Consider the following 15,874-nt stretch of genomic DNA (forward strand, 5'->3'; position numbering starts at 1 on the left):
TGGGCTTCTGGGAGATACATGAAATTAAAGGAGATTGTGTCTCCCAGAAGCTGATAACCCAGTGCACAGTGTGTAAACACAAACACTGGGAGATGATAAAGCACTCACAAATAACTCTGCAGGTTGAGACTGGCGGAAATGAAGCTCAGTGGGGAGTTATTTAAAGAACCAGCCAGGTCCATTCAGCCTCCCAGCAGAGCTGCACATGGTGAATATTGCTGGACAAAAGCAAAGGCAAAGGGCAAGGAGCTGGGTGGCAGCTTGGGGAATATCTGTGTGAGGAGCAGGGACCTATTGGCTTTGATGCCAGGGAAGTTTGGTGTGGGGGCACAGGAGGAAAACTCTGTGCCTGTCATTCTGGGCTGCCAGTGGGATAGCAGGAATGTGCTGAGGCATAAAGGGGCACTTGCACCTCTGGAAATGTCACTGCCGTGACATTTCTTAAACCCTGGCTATGAATACCCAATGGCCAGAGAAAGTCACACAAATACTGCAGAAAATCCCTTGGGATGAACCTGGAAATGTGAGAGGTGAGAGAGGAGGGCTCAGCAGCACTTCCAGCTGTGCCCAGGTTGGGAAGCCCCCCTGGCTGTCCCCAGCTGGGCCATGAGCTGGTACCACGGCCAGGAGTGGGGTGACTGACTGTCCCCATGATCTTCACAGCAAGGGGGAAGGTGGGAATGCAGCCTTTTCCAGCCCCGTGTTCTGCTGGAAACAAGGAATGGGTTGTTACTGTCACAGGCTTTGGGCTGAGCCTGGAGGAATGCCAAGTAACCACTCAGAGTTCCAATTTATCTTTAGTTCATCTAAGGATTTGCACTCTCTCAGTTGTGGAACTTGGTGGTTTAAAGCATCACATGCATGGGGCCCATTATCTAGTGTTTTCTGGTGTGGAAGAGGAGAAGTAATTGGAATTTGCTTCTATGATTATTTCTGTGACATACAGGGTTGTCCTGTTTTTCCGCCAGCCTTAGGGGCTGTTGCTTCATGCTTGGGTAAAGCTGTTTACTTAAAAAAAAATAAAATAAAAATAAAATCCACTAGCATCTTCCCTAAGCCCCCCTCTCCTCCCAGCCACACTCTGCAGTATGCTGGTCAAGACATAATCCTGTTCCTTTCCCTGTAGGTGACAACTTCATCAGGAAGTAAGTGCTTCTCGTGTCGTTCGGCAGCAGAGCGAGATAAATGGATGGAGAACCTGCGGCGTGCCGTGCACCCCAACAAGGTAGTGGCTGTGAGGAATTGCCTCTGCTCTAGTTCAGTTCCTGGTTATTACGTTTTATAGCCCAGTGCATGGGAGCAGCAGGGGACGTATTGTCACTGGAGTGAGTCAGTGGAGCTCTGGGTCAGCCTTTTTCCATACTGCTTTCTTCCACAATTATATTTACAGACAAGCGCCAATTATTCCTTCCCCTCTCTTCTCAGCACATACTGCTTCAGCTCTTGCTAAGAACTGATCAGACCTGGAGAATCTTCAGTGTTGCTGTTACTGACGGCACTTGCCACTTCCACAGGACTTTTACCTCCCAAAAGCCGTGGGACAGATGTCAGGTGGCTGCCAGCAAAGTCACAAGGCTGCACAGTCTGAAGAGTTCATGTGTCAGCTCCTGACACAGAGTCTGCTGTAGTGATGGAGCAGCTCAGATGTCCATTTTCAGAGTGGAATGCAGCTTTCCCTTCTCCAGCCAGTCGAGGTGCAAAGTCATCTCCTGGGATTTACAGGAACAAATCCTTCTCTTCACCAGAACACAGGGACACCCAATATGCATTTTTATGGCCCTCTAAGACTAAGTGCATCCTAAAATAAAACATACAGCTGCTCCTCCCCTGCTGTGCTGGAGCTGGCTGCTAAGATTGGTCAGGATTAGTGCAGGATTCCACAGCTGATGAGCTCAACCAAGTCATCTTCTGCTGGTCAGAGATGGCACAAAGGATGGGATCCTGTGAGCTCCTCCTGGCTGTGCACACTAATTCAGTCCAGCCCTGGTGGCTTCTAAAGGGGCCCTCAGTCTCAGAGTTTGTTGTTCCCAGCACAATGCCAAATGTCAGAATACAAGATCTCCTGTCACCTCAGAGCAGTGGAGGGGAGAGGTGGCCTTCTGCCTCTGGCATGTTCCTCTGGTGGAGTTCAGTGGCTCCAGTGCTTTCCAAGGGCTTTTCCTGGTGATCCTGACCTGAGAGGGCTGTGCAAGGTTTGTGTGGTCACACTTAGCAGCAGAGATCTCCTGGGAATGTGGGCTGGGGCTGTGGCTTCACGGTGCAGTGTTGAGTGGAAATCCATCTGGAAGTGTTTCCCTCACCTCAAAACCTGCAGTAACTGATGGCTGACTTTCCATCTTTGTTTGAGTTCATAGACAATAAACTCTCAGTATCTGACTTGATATTTCTGTCAGGAATTGAGTGTTCTTATGCAGTTCCTGTGTGTACTTCCTGAACCTACAGTACCCCATTGTGACTTCCAGCAGAAAGGTTCCTGCCCAGGCTCCTGGGCTGAGCAGAGTAAGCCGTGGCTGCTCTTACAGCGAGGGCTTTCCAAACAAAACAGGGTTTGCAGAATCCCAGCAGTGCTGCAGCTGCCAGCGCTTTATCTTTGGAGTCACTCCTGCAGCAAATACCCCTGGATGTTCTTCCAGGATGAGGTCAGCATCACGAGGGAGCTCTGAAAGATCCACAGTATTCTTGGCTCTGTTATTGTTTAAAAGATACCCAAGGCAGATTTCTGTCTCTGAATTGTCTTGATTCTCCCATGGGATGTCCTCTCCCATGATTCCTCTCAGTGTTTAACTTGGGTGCTCTGGACTTCTGCCCTAAATTTGGTGAGGTTTTACAGTTTTTTCCCTGCCTTTGGTGGTGGCATTCCCACGTGGATGAGGTGATCCCTGGGTGTTGCTGTGTTACAGGAAACACCACGAACTCAGTGCTGTTTTTAATGCAGCTCTGCTGAAAAAAGAGGAGGCTGTGAGATACCTGTAACAGCTTCTGTTTCGCACAAACCATTCAGGACCAGTGAGGTGCTTTTGGATTCTTCAGAGGCCCTCTTGGCAGGGAATGGGAAATGGTACATTTTTGATTTGGAGGAGTTTTATCTCCCTTGTTCCTTATATTAATTGGCACCAACAGACATGGAGAGCACGATGATATTTTGGAAAATTAACATAAGTAGTGTTATTATGCAAATTCTTGAGAGCCAGTATTTCCTTAAAATAAAGTGTAATTAAGCCTCCGCTCATTTAGCACATCCGAAATAATTAATTCATATCTCCAGTTTTGTTGTGCTTGGCTTTGTGGGGTTTTTTTAACTGACCTTTTTTTTCTTTGCATCTTTTTTTTTTTTCAGGACAACAGCAGAAGGGTAGAGAATATGTTAAAATTATGGATTATTGAAGCCAAGGACCTGCCAGCTAAGAAAAAGTACTTGTGTGAATTATGCCTGGATGACGTTCTTTACGCACGAACTACCTGTAAATTGAAAACTGATAATGTCTTTTGGGGGGAGCACTTTGAATTTAACAACCTCCCATCTCTGAAAAACATTACTGTGCACTTATACAAAGAGACTGACAAGAAGAAGAAGAAGGACAAGACCAACTTCCTTGGGCAGGTGAACATCGCGGTGAGCTCGGTGACGGGCCGGCAGTTCGTGGAGAAATGGTACCCAGTGGTGAGCCCCAACCCTGGCAAGGGCAAGTCCCCAGGGCCCATGATCCGCATCAAATCCCGCTACCAGAGCATGAGCATCCTTCCCATGGAGATGTACAAGGAGTTTGCTGAGTACATCACCAACAATTACATGGTGCTGTGCTCGGTGCTGGAGCCCTCGCTCAGCGTCAAGAACAAGGAGGAGATGGCGTCGGCGCTGGTGCACATCCTGCAGAGCACGGGCAAGGCCAAGGTAGGACCCTGTGCCCTCCCTGGTGTCCCCACAGGCTGCTGGGAGCACGCTCTGGGCTTGGGAAAACCCCTCACTTGGGCTTTGGGCCATCCTCAATAGGCTCTGTTTTCCTCTGGATTGCAAACGAGTTGCTTAATTAGCAGAGAGGTTTTTGGGGCCAGGAGACACCAACTGAGCCACTTCCCTGCGCTCTTTTTCTGGAGGCTCAGGGGCCGGGCTCTCTGTATAAACAGGCACAGTTGTGAAAGTGAGCAGGGAGGCAGTTTTCCAGGCTGGAATGTAGGCAGTGCTGGCCTGAGCTGTGCAGCCTGTGCCTGCTGGGTATTCCTGGGGAGCCCAGCAGGGTCCGTGCTCTGCTCCCTCTGTGCAGAATCCCAGACCAAAGGACATGCATGTCTCTGCAGCTGCTCTTGGTCCTCAGGGTCTGTCCTACTGCTTTTGGAAGGGGGTCCAGGGCTGCTCCCATGGCACAGCTCACTGGGGGCTGATGCCACCGACTTGCACGAGGTGGAAGTTCAGCTTTTGTGGAGCACCTTGAGCCTCCCAGCTGGTGGCAATGCCCTGCCAGGCAGAGAAGGAGGGCAGAGAGTGGGAGTTCCTCCTGGTTGTGATCCGTGAGGAAGCAGGCAGGGTGGGCAGAGCTGGAGTGTCCTTCCTTGCTGAGGTGCCCAGCACACAGGGCAGGCAGTGATTCCTGCTGCAGAGCATCCTCCATCCCTGGGGGCCTGGCACTCCAGTTAAAGCACCACTGGTGTTCCCTGTGACCATCTGCAGGGGACAACTGGGCAAGGGCAGGATGTCCAAAGCCTCTGCAGTGCTGAGGAGACGTGAGCTCCTCACCTGAGGGGCAGTGACAAGGCTCTGCCTCCTCGGCAGCTGCCGGGGCCCGTGGCCGGGCTCGTGGATTAGGCTGAGTTACCATCTGTCCCACAGGGAAGTGGCTTTGCCTCCTGAGCTAGTTCAAGGCAGGCCAAGCTCACTGAGAGGATTGGGAGCCGGGGACCTGCTGTTGCAGCAGCAGAGAAAATAAATAGCTCCATTAAAGCCTCCTGACCCCGGGAGTGCGGGGAAGGACCGTGGTCCTGTGTGGAATAACGCTGTGGCTCCACGAGGAGCTGTGCCTGGTGTCCCTACTCCTTGTTCCAGAGCTGTCAGTGCCTGGTTCCTGCCTGGTGCTGGCCCCAGGGGCTCTGCTGCCCCTCGCTGTGGCTCCAGTGCCAGGGTTTGTGGGAATAACATTGCCACAAAGACCCTGTCCACGGCTGACATAGTTGTGGTGCAAAAGGCTCCGAGTGTCATCGCAGCCTTAATCACCGTGGATCATGTGTGGGCATGGCTGGGAGTGGTTGTCACTGCTCCAGCGTTTTTTCTCTGCCTCTCAGTACTGGAGAGGCTCCAGAGAGAGCAAGTGTGTTTCCAGACATGTGTCTGCATCAGTGCTTGAGATCCCAGAGGCTCTGCACAGGGGACACAGCGAACAGTAAACAGACTTGATGACTTCTCCCCTAAAATGGAGCTGCTGCCTTCCCTGCCTGTCATTTGCCATCAGCATTAGCACAGGGTTTGGGGAGCTGTCAGAGCAACAGGAGTTACTGGAGCATGGGAACCAGGTGCTGCATCCTGGGCTGGACAAGCAGGGAGAGAGAAAAGCAGCAGAACGGTATAAAAATAATGAATGAGAGGAAAAAAGCATCCCCTGAGCCCTGCTTGGGGGATGTGGGTGCACCCCAGTGCCCCTCAGGAGAGCTCCCCGGGGCTGCCCTGAGTGCAGGGACCCCCTTCTCCAGGCCACTGTCCCCTCCTGACTCTCGGGGGCTTTCTCGGGCCGGAGGTGGGTTCCTCATCCCTCTGCATCACCGGGAATCGTCCCCGTGAGCCCTTCAAAATGCCCCCTGCCCTGCAGCCCTGGCACCGGCACCACCGACTGATTTCTCTGATAAAGAGGGGTTTGTGGCTCTTGGCTGCTGGAGCTGAGCTGAAGCAGCAATTACTGCGAAACAAGTGTCCAGTAGATTATCTTGGAAGAGTCGTTAGCAGCTAATTGCTGTTGTGCCGTTTCAGGCCCTGTTTTCCTGCAGCGATTTGCTGTAAATACAGAGTAATCCCTTAATGAGGCCGGGATCGGGTCCGGGTGTCTGCCCGGAGCTCCGGGGCACGACAGGTGCCACAGGAGAGGTGTGCTGGTGCCACGTGCCAGACACAGCCACCTCCGGGCCACCCGTGTCCCTGTGCAGGCAGGGCCATCCCTACCACAGCCAGGTGTGTCACCTGGGGCTGCCAAAACCTGCCAGCGGGCTGCAGGTGGAAGGCGGACAAGGGCTGTGGCTGATTTTTTTTTCCCTAAATCTGCTTCTTCCTGGGCTGCAAAGCTGTGTGACACCAGGTTAGAAGGTGGAGCAGGAGAGCAGAGAGTCCCCTCTGGAGTCAAAGCCCGTGTTTCCCTTGATCTCTGTGGGAAGGGAAGAGCTCCATCCCTGCAGCACCCCTTAGCAGCACTCCCTGGAGGGGAGGGGACAGGGTTTGGTAAATTCGGGCTGCAGGGGCTCAGGGAGGGGGAGAGCTGCCCTGGAAAACCCGACAGACGTCAGTGCCCCAGCAGCTCCCGGCACACTCGGATATTCCCTGTCTCCTGTGGAGGAAAGGCTGAAAAACTGTATTTTGTGGTTGAAACAGAGACGTGGCCCCTCAGCTCAGTCCTTGTTACCGGTTTTCCTAGCGAGAGCACTGATGAGGTGTTTGTTCCCTGTGAGGATGTGGGGATGCCCGATGGTTTTCACGTGTCCTGCAGCCCACAGATGAAAGACACAACGCCATAAAGCAGTTCTGCTGCCGGGGTTGGAGTCACCAGGAGTGCTCAGTCCTGCCTTACAGGGCCTGGCGTGGCCTCTGTGATGTGGTTGTGGAGAGGTGGCTGCAGCATCCTTCCCAAAGCACTTCTGATGCTTCCACCAGAATATTTCCCATGCTTAGATTTGTTTCAGGGCTGTCTTAGGGCTCCCCGAGTTCAGTTCATGACCATAAATATACAAAAAACTTGTGTTGTCCAGAGCTGTGGTAGATCAAACCCAGCATTAGACAAAGCTCTAACTAACCAGCTGCTCACTGGAAATAAATATTTGTGGCGTTGGGAATGGAGTGAGGAATAAACATGTGTCCCTGTTTGTTTGTGCTGTGAGGATGTGCCCCAGCTGAGCAGATGTCGCTGCTCCCCCGGGGGATCTGCAGGAACCCCACGTTCCACGGTGGGCTCAGGGACCTGCAGACACCACACAGGGCTTGGAAAAGTGACATGAGAGGTCACTCCGTGTGTTCCCTCAGCTCTGCTTATCTCCCTGAGCGAGGTGATGGACACACATTCCTGGGAGTTAACCCTCACATCGAACCTTTTCCCAAGGAGAATAGAAAAGGCCATGGATGAGTTCCAGGCTTCGAAGGAGGGAACAGCACTCTGTTTCCTGGCAGAGGAGTGTCTGGAGCAGATCCTCAGAGGAACTGTGTGATGGAAGAGTCGAGAACTTGGGCCTGGGGTCCTTGTTTTCACTCCATCTCTCCAGGACCCGGCTGCTGCTGCTTTCCTTTCCCTGCTCCACGGCCTCCTGTGCCGCAGTTCCCTCCCCGAGGGTGTGTCCCAGTCTGCACCTGAAACCTGCGGCCCTGCCGACCACTGGGGCTTTTCACCTTTGCATAAGGGCCCAGCTGGACTCTGAGCTGCTCTTTGAAATAAGCAATAATCTTATTACCTTTATCAATTCAATCCTCTTAAGGTTAAGTCAATCCTATTAATCAGGCTTGTGATTTGGAGAACCTTATTATTTCAAAGTCAATCTGCCCATCAGTCAGTTACAACACCAGGAATGATCAGCTCCAGCCCAGGGGGGTTGTGACTGCCACAGGAGCGTGCCTCCTCTCTGTTTCCTGGCACCAGCTCTGCACATCCCTGAGAGGCCGGGCTGGAGGCTGGCAAAGAGCAGAATCCTTCCTGGGTTTGGACAGGACAATGCCCAACAGGACTTGTGTTGCTTGTCAGCTCCCTTGGCAGTGCTCCTGCTCCCAGCACAGCGCTGCCAGGCTCGGGAGCTGCAGGGCACTGCCAGAGCCACCCCCAGGCACAGGGACTGGCCCTTGGAGCCCCTCGGGGCTGCCAGCTCCTGCCTGCACTGGGGAGCTGCCTTGGAACAGCACAGGCTGCTTTATGTGCAGAGTGGAGACCAGTGCAGCCTTGTGCTGTCATGCTCTGAATTCATTTATTCATGAATTGCTCTTCTTTATCAGCATATGTGCAGCTACTGGGGTCACACAGGTTCAGATCCGTCCAGTCTGAAGCAAAAAGCCTTAAAATAAACATGGGAACAAGCCTGAAGTACACTGCCACAGCCCTTCATTTTGGCTGTAGACCTCTCCCTTCCCCTCTCGACTCCCATGTAATGAAATAAAGCATCTTATTTTCTTCCATTGCCAGGGGCCCTAACTGAAAACAACCCCCTGCTGATCTCTGCTGCTCAGAAACAGGGAGTTTTATTGGCTTTAGTTATTGCATTTTATTCAGGACCTTGTATGTGGGTGAGTGAGGCCCCCGGAGGGATTCCACAAGTATTTGCATTCCATTTGTGTCTTCTGAGTGCTGGCTGCTGGAGTACTTAAGGCAGAGGTAGCAGAAGTGTGATGCAGAGCCCATGTGGCTTTTCTGTGTGGAGGGAAGGGAAGCAGTGAAGGTCTGGCCGGTGGCCCTGGGACAGAAATGTCAGGGTGTCATGGGAAGTGACCCACGGCCTTTCCCACGGCCCGTGGAGCTGCCCAGAGCAGTCCCTGCAGACAGCTCCCCCAAGGACACTGCCTGGGGAATCTGGAGCCCCAGAACACCCCAGGGCCAGCTCCTGCAGCCCAGACCTGCAGGAACAGGGACAATCCTGACCCCTGGGCTGCTGCAGGGTGTCCTGGCTCTCTCCTCTTCCCCTGCTCAGCTGCAAGGCCAGATTCTGCAGCGTTACTCCTCAGCTTTGGCTGCTGTGCCATAATGGGCTGCTCTGGGGCTTAGGCAGCTTTCCTTTCCACTTTGGAGACAGTCCTTCTCCCAGCTGCTGAGCTGCAGATGCTCCACAGGGGATAATAACAGCAGCAGAGATTTCCAGGGGATCTTTTCCGGCTTTGTGTTGAGTCCTGCCGTGGAATCTTGCCTCGTTTTAAATTCTGGTGAATTCTGCAGTCACCCAGACTCACATTAACTGTGGCTCCCACTTGGCCCTGGGTTTCCAGGACTCAGCAGCCAGTGCTCGGCTGACAAGAGGGGGAAAAGCAAACACTTGGCTGAGAGACGCTGTAAAACTCAGTGTTCCTGAGATAATTAGTATGTTGGGAAAGTGACAGGAAAGAGAATCAAGCAAAGCCAAGGTCAGCGGCTGCTAATTAAGAATCAGCACCTTGTGTCAGCCTGAGCGGTGGCTTGGAATTGAAACGCACCCTGGGAGAGCCCTGGGAAGATAAAGGTGATAGAGTTACCCAGATAGCTGCTAACGGGATTTGAGCAGGGTTTAGAGTTTCATTCCAGTTTGGCTGATAAAAAGGGCAAAATGAGAGAAAATAGCAGAGGGAGGCACGTGCTTTGCTTCCAGGAGGGATTTTTGCATCTGCAGCTGCTGGAGCATTGCAGACGTAGCAGGATTTGAGGAAGGGCATCTTCTGGCTAAAGAAATAATGGAAGTGACTTGTTTTTTAGCCCAAATTCCCCTCTGGCTTTTTTGGATGGTCCTGTGGGAAGGTGGGAGCAGTGGATCATTTGAATCTCACTGCAGGGAGGTCACCTGCCCTCCTCCTGTGCTCTTACACAGGGATGTACCTGCCTGCCCCAGGGTTTGCCTTTGCCTAGGACAGGAGCAGTGATGGAGGGTGTGTGGATTAAATTATTTTGGTCTCTTGGGTTCAAGAAAAGCTGTTTGTTGAACCTTGATTAAACTTTCAATGCAGTGAAAAATGAAAGAGAGCAACTTGCCTCTGGTGCAAAGCTCCCATCCAACCCCTGGCAGGGAGGGGGACCTGATGTGGGTTGGAGCAGGCTGGACCTGGCAGCTCTGCTGTGCTTGGGGACATCGGGGACAGCACCTGGGGCACTCTGGGGTGCTCCTCCTGCCCCTGCCAGGAACAGGCTGGGACCCTCAGGGGAAAGGAAGAATTTCTTAGTGGAAGGTTATTACTAAGCAGATTGTTTTAATGAGGAGGAGTTAAAGAAGGTGCCCTTGGCTGTGGAGGTGAGTCGATGTGTCATTTCTCTGTGTCCTCCATGGGAGGCAGTCAGAGGGTTAAGGTGGGTGATTAGCACGGTGCCAGCAGCCTCTTCCATTGTCCCTGGGGTGAGTGGTGACACCTCAGCACCTGGCACAGGCAGGAGAAGCCAGGCAGAGCTGCTGTGCCCATCAGCAGTGCAGAGAACATGTATCAGCACTGGCAGGTGCCTGGCATTCGTCCTGCATCGTCCTGGCTGCAGCACACTCAGATCACAGCACAAGCAGCTCCTGCCCCCTGCTCAGTCAGTGCTGTGGCTGAAGCAGACCTGGAGCTCGCTCTGAAATGCAGTTTTTCCTCTGGAATTTGCATTTGAGGCCAGACTGATGCAGGGGCAGCTGTCAGGGGCTGCCCCAGCTCACCCTTTCATTGCTCTGCAGCACAGGGGATTATCACATCCCATGGGTTTGGTTGTGTGCACATCAGACCAAGAATGTGCCCAAAATGGGCGCTGTCAGTGCTGTTTATCTCCATGAATAGGGAGGAAGTGGGAAATTTGAGTATCTCAGTGCACATATCAGAGCCTTGTGCCTGAGCCATTAACTGGGTACAGCTCATGACCCTGGTTTGCAGCCACTGCTGCTGGACACCAAATGCAGCCACGTTTGACAGGGGAGAAAAGGTTTTGCCCACAGAGTGTGAGGCTGACACGAGATCCGCCAAAAAACACCTATGGAGAGGCAGATGAGTGTGGGATTGTTGGGGTACAAGAGCTGAGGCTCCCCAGAGGTTTATTTCTCTTTGTCTGAGGAAGCTGGGCAGGTGGTGGGCAGTGTGCTCACACAGGATCAGCGGCAGCACCTGCAGTGCCCTGGGTGTCTGATGAAGGTGGGAGCTCTCGGGGCTGGGAGCTGCAGCTCTGCGGGACCGGTGCCAGTGCGTGGTGACCCACCGTGGGCTTTGCTTTCCAGGATTTCTTGACTGACCTGATGATGTCTGAAGTTGATCGCTGTGGTGAGAATGAGCATCTCATTTTCAGGGAGAACACACTGGCCACCAAAGCCATTGAAGAATACCTGAAGCTGGTGGGGCAGAAATACTTACAAGATGCCTTAGGTACGTACAGAGCGTGGGCAGGTGACACCCACAGAAGTTCTCCCAGCTGCGTGGGGACATCACCTGAGCCCTGATGCCATCAGAGGCCCCAGCAGTTTCCTGCTGGAGGCTTTCCCTGGCAGCAGGTGTGAGCCTGGCCAGGGCCATGGCTGCAGTGGGCAGCTCCTGCTGCCAGGTGAAGGGGACTGCAGAGCTGCCACCTTCACCTGCTTTCAGAGCTCACCAGTGGCCGTGTGAAGGTGTTCTGCCGCCTGCCAGGGCTTCAGTCTCCGTGCTGGCTGTCAGGGGCTGCTTGAATCTCCCCCTTCTGCCCCAGCAGAGCCACTGCCCAGCTCCTGCAGCACTGTCCAGTCAGATGAGATCTCCCCAGTCACGGTGATGTGCTGCCGCCTGCATCATCCAGCACTGGGAACCCTCCTGGTGTTTTTTGTTGTTTTTTTTTTTTTTTTCTTTCCCAAGTGCTGGCTCTGTTTATGGCTCCAAAAATACTTCTCTTGATGCAAATGAAAATAATTAGAAGCTTCTGCTTCTGGGCAGGTCAGGAAGGAATTGCTGCATGCAGGGAACACAGCGTGAGGATGAGGAGAGACTGCCTTGGAAACTCTGTGAGCTTCCATTGGATCCACATCCCAGGGCAGGATGAGCAGAGTTTCTGTTGAGGTGTTAAATTTTTCAGTATGTTGGGTTCCTGCTAGTGGGTTTGTATAATTTTAGCAAGGAGCAAAGAAGCATAAATACTTTATTAAGAGAATAATAATAATAATAATAATAATAATGAAAACCTTGAAGAAAGGAGAATAATTGAGCAGATTCAGGCAGAGAGCCCACAAGAATAGCAGAAGGAATATTATTTATTTCTGTCTTGTAATTCTTTCTGGTTGAAGGCAAGTCTGTAAGTAGATAACTCATAAAAATTCTCAAAAGCCAGGAGATTAATGATATCAGAGAATTTTGCAATATTCCCTTTTGGGGGCTCAGTGCTGCCAGGCCAGTCCCATCTCATGCAGGAGGAGCCTGGTTGGTTCTGAGTGACCTTTTCCCAGGGAGATGAATCACCTGTGTGTCACAAGGTGCCCCAGGGCAGCGTGGCACTGTCCTTGGAACCGTGGAGCAGGTGATGGGGCCAGGTAAGAACAGCAGGCATCACCTGCAGGCGAGCAGAGCGGCTCCAGAGCTCCCTGGCAGCACTCAAAATACACTGGAGAGGCTCTCCAGTATGTAATTAAAATCTGTTTTGGCAATAGGGAAGGAATGCAGATTGGAATGGGGAAAAAACAGGATGGGAAAATCCAAGAGAGTCAGGAATTAGGAGCAAACCAACTGGAATTAGAAGAAAGCCAAAGCAAACCTCTCCCCCAGAATATCACCCGCGCTAAACGCTGCCTCCTGGTCCCTGTCCCCCTGTCCCCCTGTCCCCAGTCACTGCTGGGATGAAGGACTGACCCCACCAACCCTGACTGCAGGGTGCCCTGGGGTGAAAGGTGCCACAAGAGCAGAAGCTGGTGGAGCAGCTCAGTGTGAGCCTCTGCAAGGGTGAGGAGGAGCAGCCAGGCACCAAAAAGAAGCACAGGAAAGCTCAAGGAAATATTTTAATTTCATTTTATGTGATGTTCAGCTCAAAATAACCTGAGCAAATGGTTTCTTTCCTTTAATTACCTATTTCTCCTGTGAATCACAGTGGTTTGTCAGCACCAGGGCACAGGCTGCAGTAGCAGGCCGTGCTGCCAATAATTACAGGGCCTGGCAGCATCCTTGCTCCTGGATTAGCCCGAGGGAGAGCCTCTGGAGCCAGTGCAGGGGGTCAGGCTGGGCACCCAGTCCTGGTGCAGCACCCCAGAGCCAGAGGGGCAGCTGGGGATGGAGTGTGCAGGGTGCTGCCTGTGCACTGCTGCACGGGAGCTCCCAAGGGACTCCTGCTCTCCTGGGGACACTGAGAGCTGCCCCAGGGCCACCACGTGCTCCTGTATCCCTCTTGTCTTCCCCCAGTGTGCTGGGACCCGGGGAGCTGCTCAGGCACTGGGGTTGGGAACAGAGCTGATTGAAGGCTGCGTATTTCATGTCTCCAAACCCATCACCAACTCTGTTTTACAGGGGAGTTCATCAAGGCACTGTATGAATCAGATGAAAACTGTGAGGTGGATCCCAGCAAATGTTCCTCTTCGGACCTCCCAGAACATCAGGGCAACCTGAAGATGTGCTGTGAGCTGGCCTTCTGCAAGATCATCAACTCCTACTGGTGGGTATCCCACGAGTGGCACTCCCTCCTGGTGGAGGGCTGTGCCTGCAGGACTGGACCTGTGGCTCTGGCAGAGTTTGGAGCTCTGGGGATGTGGCACCCTCCCAGATTCTCTGGTTTTCAGAGGTGCTGAAGGGTCACTGGGGCACAGGGACACGGCAGTGGAGTCAAGGAACACCAAGTGTGACTGATTCAGAGAGGGACTTGATGCCAAATGTGTATAGAATTGTGGAAAAAAGGGCAGAGATGCATGTTCTGGCTCTTCCAGCCATGGAACAAGTCAGTCTGGATGGGACTGACAGATCTACACCTCCAGGAGCATCCGGCAGAGCTCGGAAATCCTGCAGCACCTGCGAGGAGCTGCCCCAGCACAGGCGGCTTTTGTTTGGGCAGATGTTCTCTGGTTGCAGAGTGCTGGGGCTGGGAGGAGGATGCTGTTCTCCTCCTTGGCTCAGCATCCCACATTCCTCTGGATTAACCCCTCTCTCTCCCAGCCCTGGGCGGTTGCTGGGTGATGGGAGCCCTTTGCCTCCTTGGCCCAAGGCCTGGTATGCAGCTGGAGGCATTTCCGAGTTGTTTGTTCTCAGGGTAAAGGTTCTTGCAACTGGTTGGGACAGGCCCGAATATCCCAAATGGGTTGGCGTGAGGCAGAGGATCCTGCTGAGGAGGTGGTTGCTGGGCACAGCTGTGCTCATGGTGTTCCTGCTGGGACTGGCAGCCAGGAGCCCCTGGGTCTGTGACAGCTGCTGCCTGCAGAGGTCACCTCAAAGGGGAAAACGATGGACTTGAGACTCTCTTTACTTGGAGAAATAATTTTTTTTCTGCTTTTTGCTGACTTGCCCAGATCCTTTGGTCCTGATCATAAGAGAAGGAGCATTTTTGTCTCACTGTTGGATTTCCAGCCCTTCTGTTTAAAATCTGGGCTTAGTTTTTATTAATGTGTTTAGTAGCAACGCTGTTGTTGCAAAGCATCAACAAGGGATAATATTGGAGGAAGGAGGTTTTCGACAACGAGGATTTCTTGTTTTCTCTCCTCTCCTAGCTGTTGTGTCGAGGTCAGAAACTCATTATAAATAATCTCCCAAGACACTGAGTGTGCCCTCCTGGAAGGGAACTGCTTTTCTGATCCTGCTCAGGGGGAGAGCAGGGAGCAAGAGGCTCACTCAGGCTGCTGTTATCTACCCCAGGTACACTAAGGGCAGGTTCTTTACAGGTATCCTACTCCTTATCCTTGGCCAATTAAAAACTCTGACTCAGGAATGGCGTTTACCTGCTCTCCCAGGAGGGATTCACCACTTCCAGTCAGCAGTGGATCGTAATGGTTTGAATTAATGTCTTCCTAAAAATACGCGAAGCAGCACTCAAAGGTCACTCTAAAAATAGGCTTGAAAAGGGACCCAGGGAAAGTCAGGAATGCACGGGAAGTTTGTTCCTCTCCTCCTGCCTTTCCAAGGAAGGCTGGAGCAGCTGAGCTGCTGCTCTGAGTGGTCCCCCCTCAGTCCTTTGAGCTCAGTGGTTCTCGGGGATTAATTGGGCTGATGAGTGTTGGGATTGGCCAAGGTATCCCAACAGCCACCCATCCTGCTTTAAATAGAGCACTGGAGTGTGTGTGCTCATCTGTGGAGAGAGTCAGGGAGAGGAAAGAGGTTCACAATAACCGAAAATTGTTATAATTATGACATAATTTGGACATCTGGAAAGTTTCAGTGTAAGCAGAATTTCAGCATGTGGAAGCTCGTTAGTGGGAAGTTGGGTAATGAATTACGGGCCCGTTTGTCACATAAAGCCAACGATCCGAATTCCATCCGCTGTGACACAATTAAACTTCCACGGGCTCCAGCCTGTGACGGGTGCTGCATTTCAGGGCTTTGCTCTCCAGTCACTGCACAACCTGTCCTGATCATTCAGGCTGCAAATCGCTTAAAGGATTCGCCTGTTTCTGGGCAAATACCATGAAGTGAAAGGGTTTTGTCCAATTGTGTGGATCAAGCCAAAGACAGAGGAGAATTTATCCAGCCAAAGATGTTGGCTAATGCTATTTGTAGAACTCAGGGTAAAAAAGCTCATGAGGGTGAAATTATGAAGGCAGCACAGAGCAGAAGCTGAACAGGATGGCAGCATTTTCCAGGCACTTCTGAGGAGTGTCAGCACTGTGTCAGAGGGTCAGATGGCCTGAAATGGAGCCCACTTGCTGTTGTACCCCTGCAGTCAGGGAACAGCTCTGGGTGTGCCACAAGGACGGCGGTTCCTGGCCAGGGCAGTGGGATCTGTGTGCCAGGGACAGCAGGACCAGTGGCAGCCCAGTGCCAGCCTGCTTCCGGGTGGCAGTCTCCAGCTGAGTAAATAACACATGCTGGGAACAGGATAAGGTGGGACGGGGAGCTGGGGAGGGCTGAGCAGGAACAGGCAGCAGT

The 15,874-nt window shown here is 52.5% G+C and overlaps 1 protein-coding gene across 4 annotated transcripts in view; it reads left to right on the top strand.

The window, feature by feature from the left end:
- DAB2IP (DAB2 interacting protein) overlaps positions 1–15,874 on the top strand; it is a 127,592-nt gene that overhangs the window by 94,858 nt on the left and 16,860 nt on the right. For all 4 annotated transcript variants that reach the window (XM_066332914.1, XM_066332915.1, XM_066332917.1 and 1 more), the window contains 4 exons: positions 1,127–1,225; positions 3,338–3,892; positions 11,080–11,224; positions 13,316–13,460. In XM_066332914.1, coding sequence (XP_066189011.1) covers positions 1,127–1,225; positions 3,338–3,892; positions 11,080–11,224; positions 13,316–13,460 — 944 coding nt within the window. The remainder of the gene's footprint in view (positions 1–1,126; positions 1,226–3,337; positions 3,893–11,079; positions 11,225–13,315; positions 13,461–15,874) is intronic.

This window comes from Sylvia atricapilla, chromosome 19 (assembly GCF_009819655.1).
Source record: "Sylvia atricapilla isolate bSylAtr1 chromosome 19, bSylAtr1.pri, whole genome shotgun sequence".
NCBI classification, from domain to species: domain Eukaryota; kingdom Metazoa; phylum Chordata; class Aves; order Passeriformes; family Sylviidae; genus Sylvia; species Sylvia atricapilla.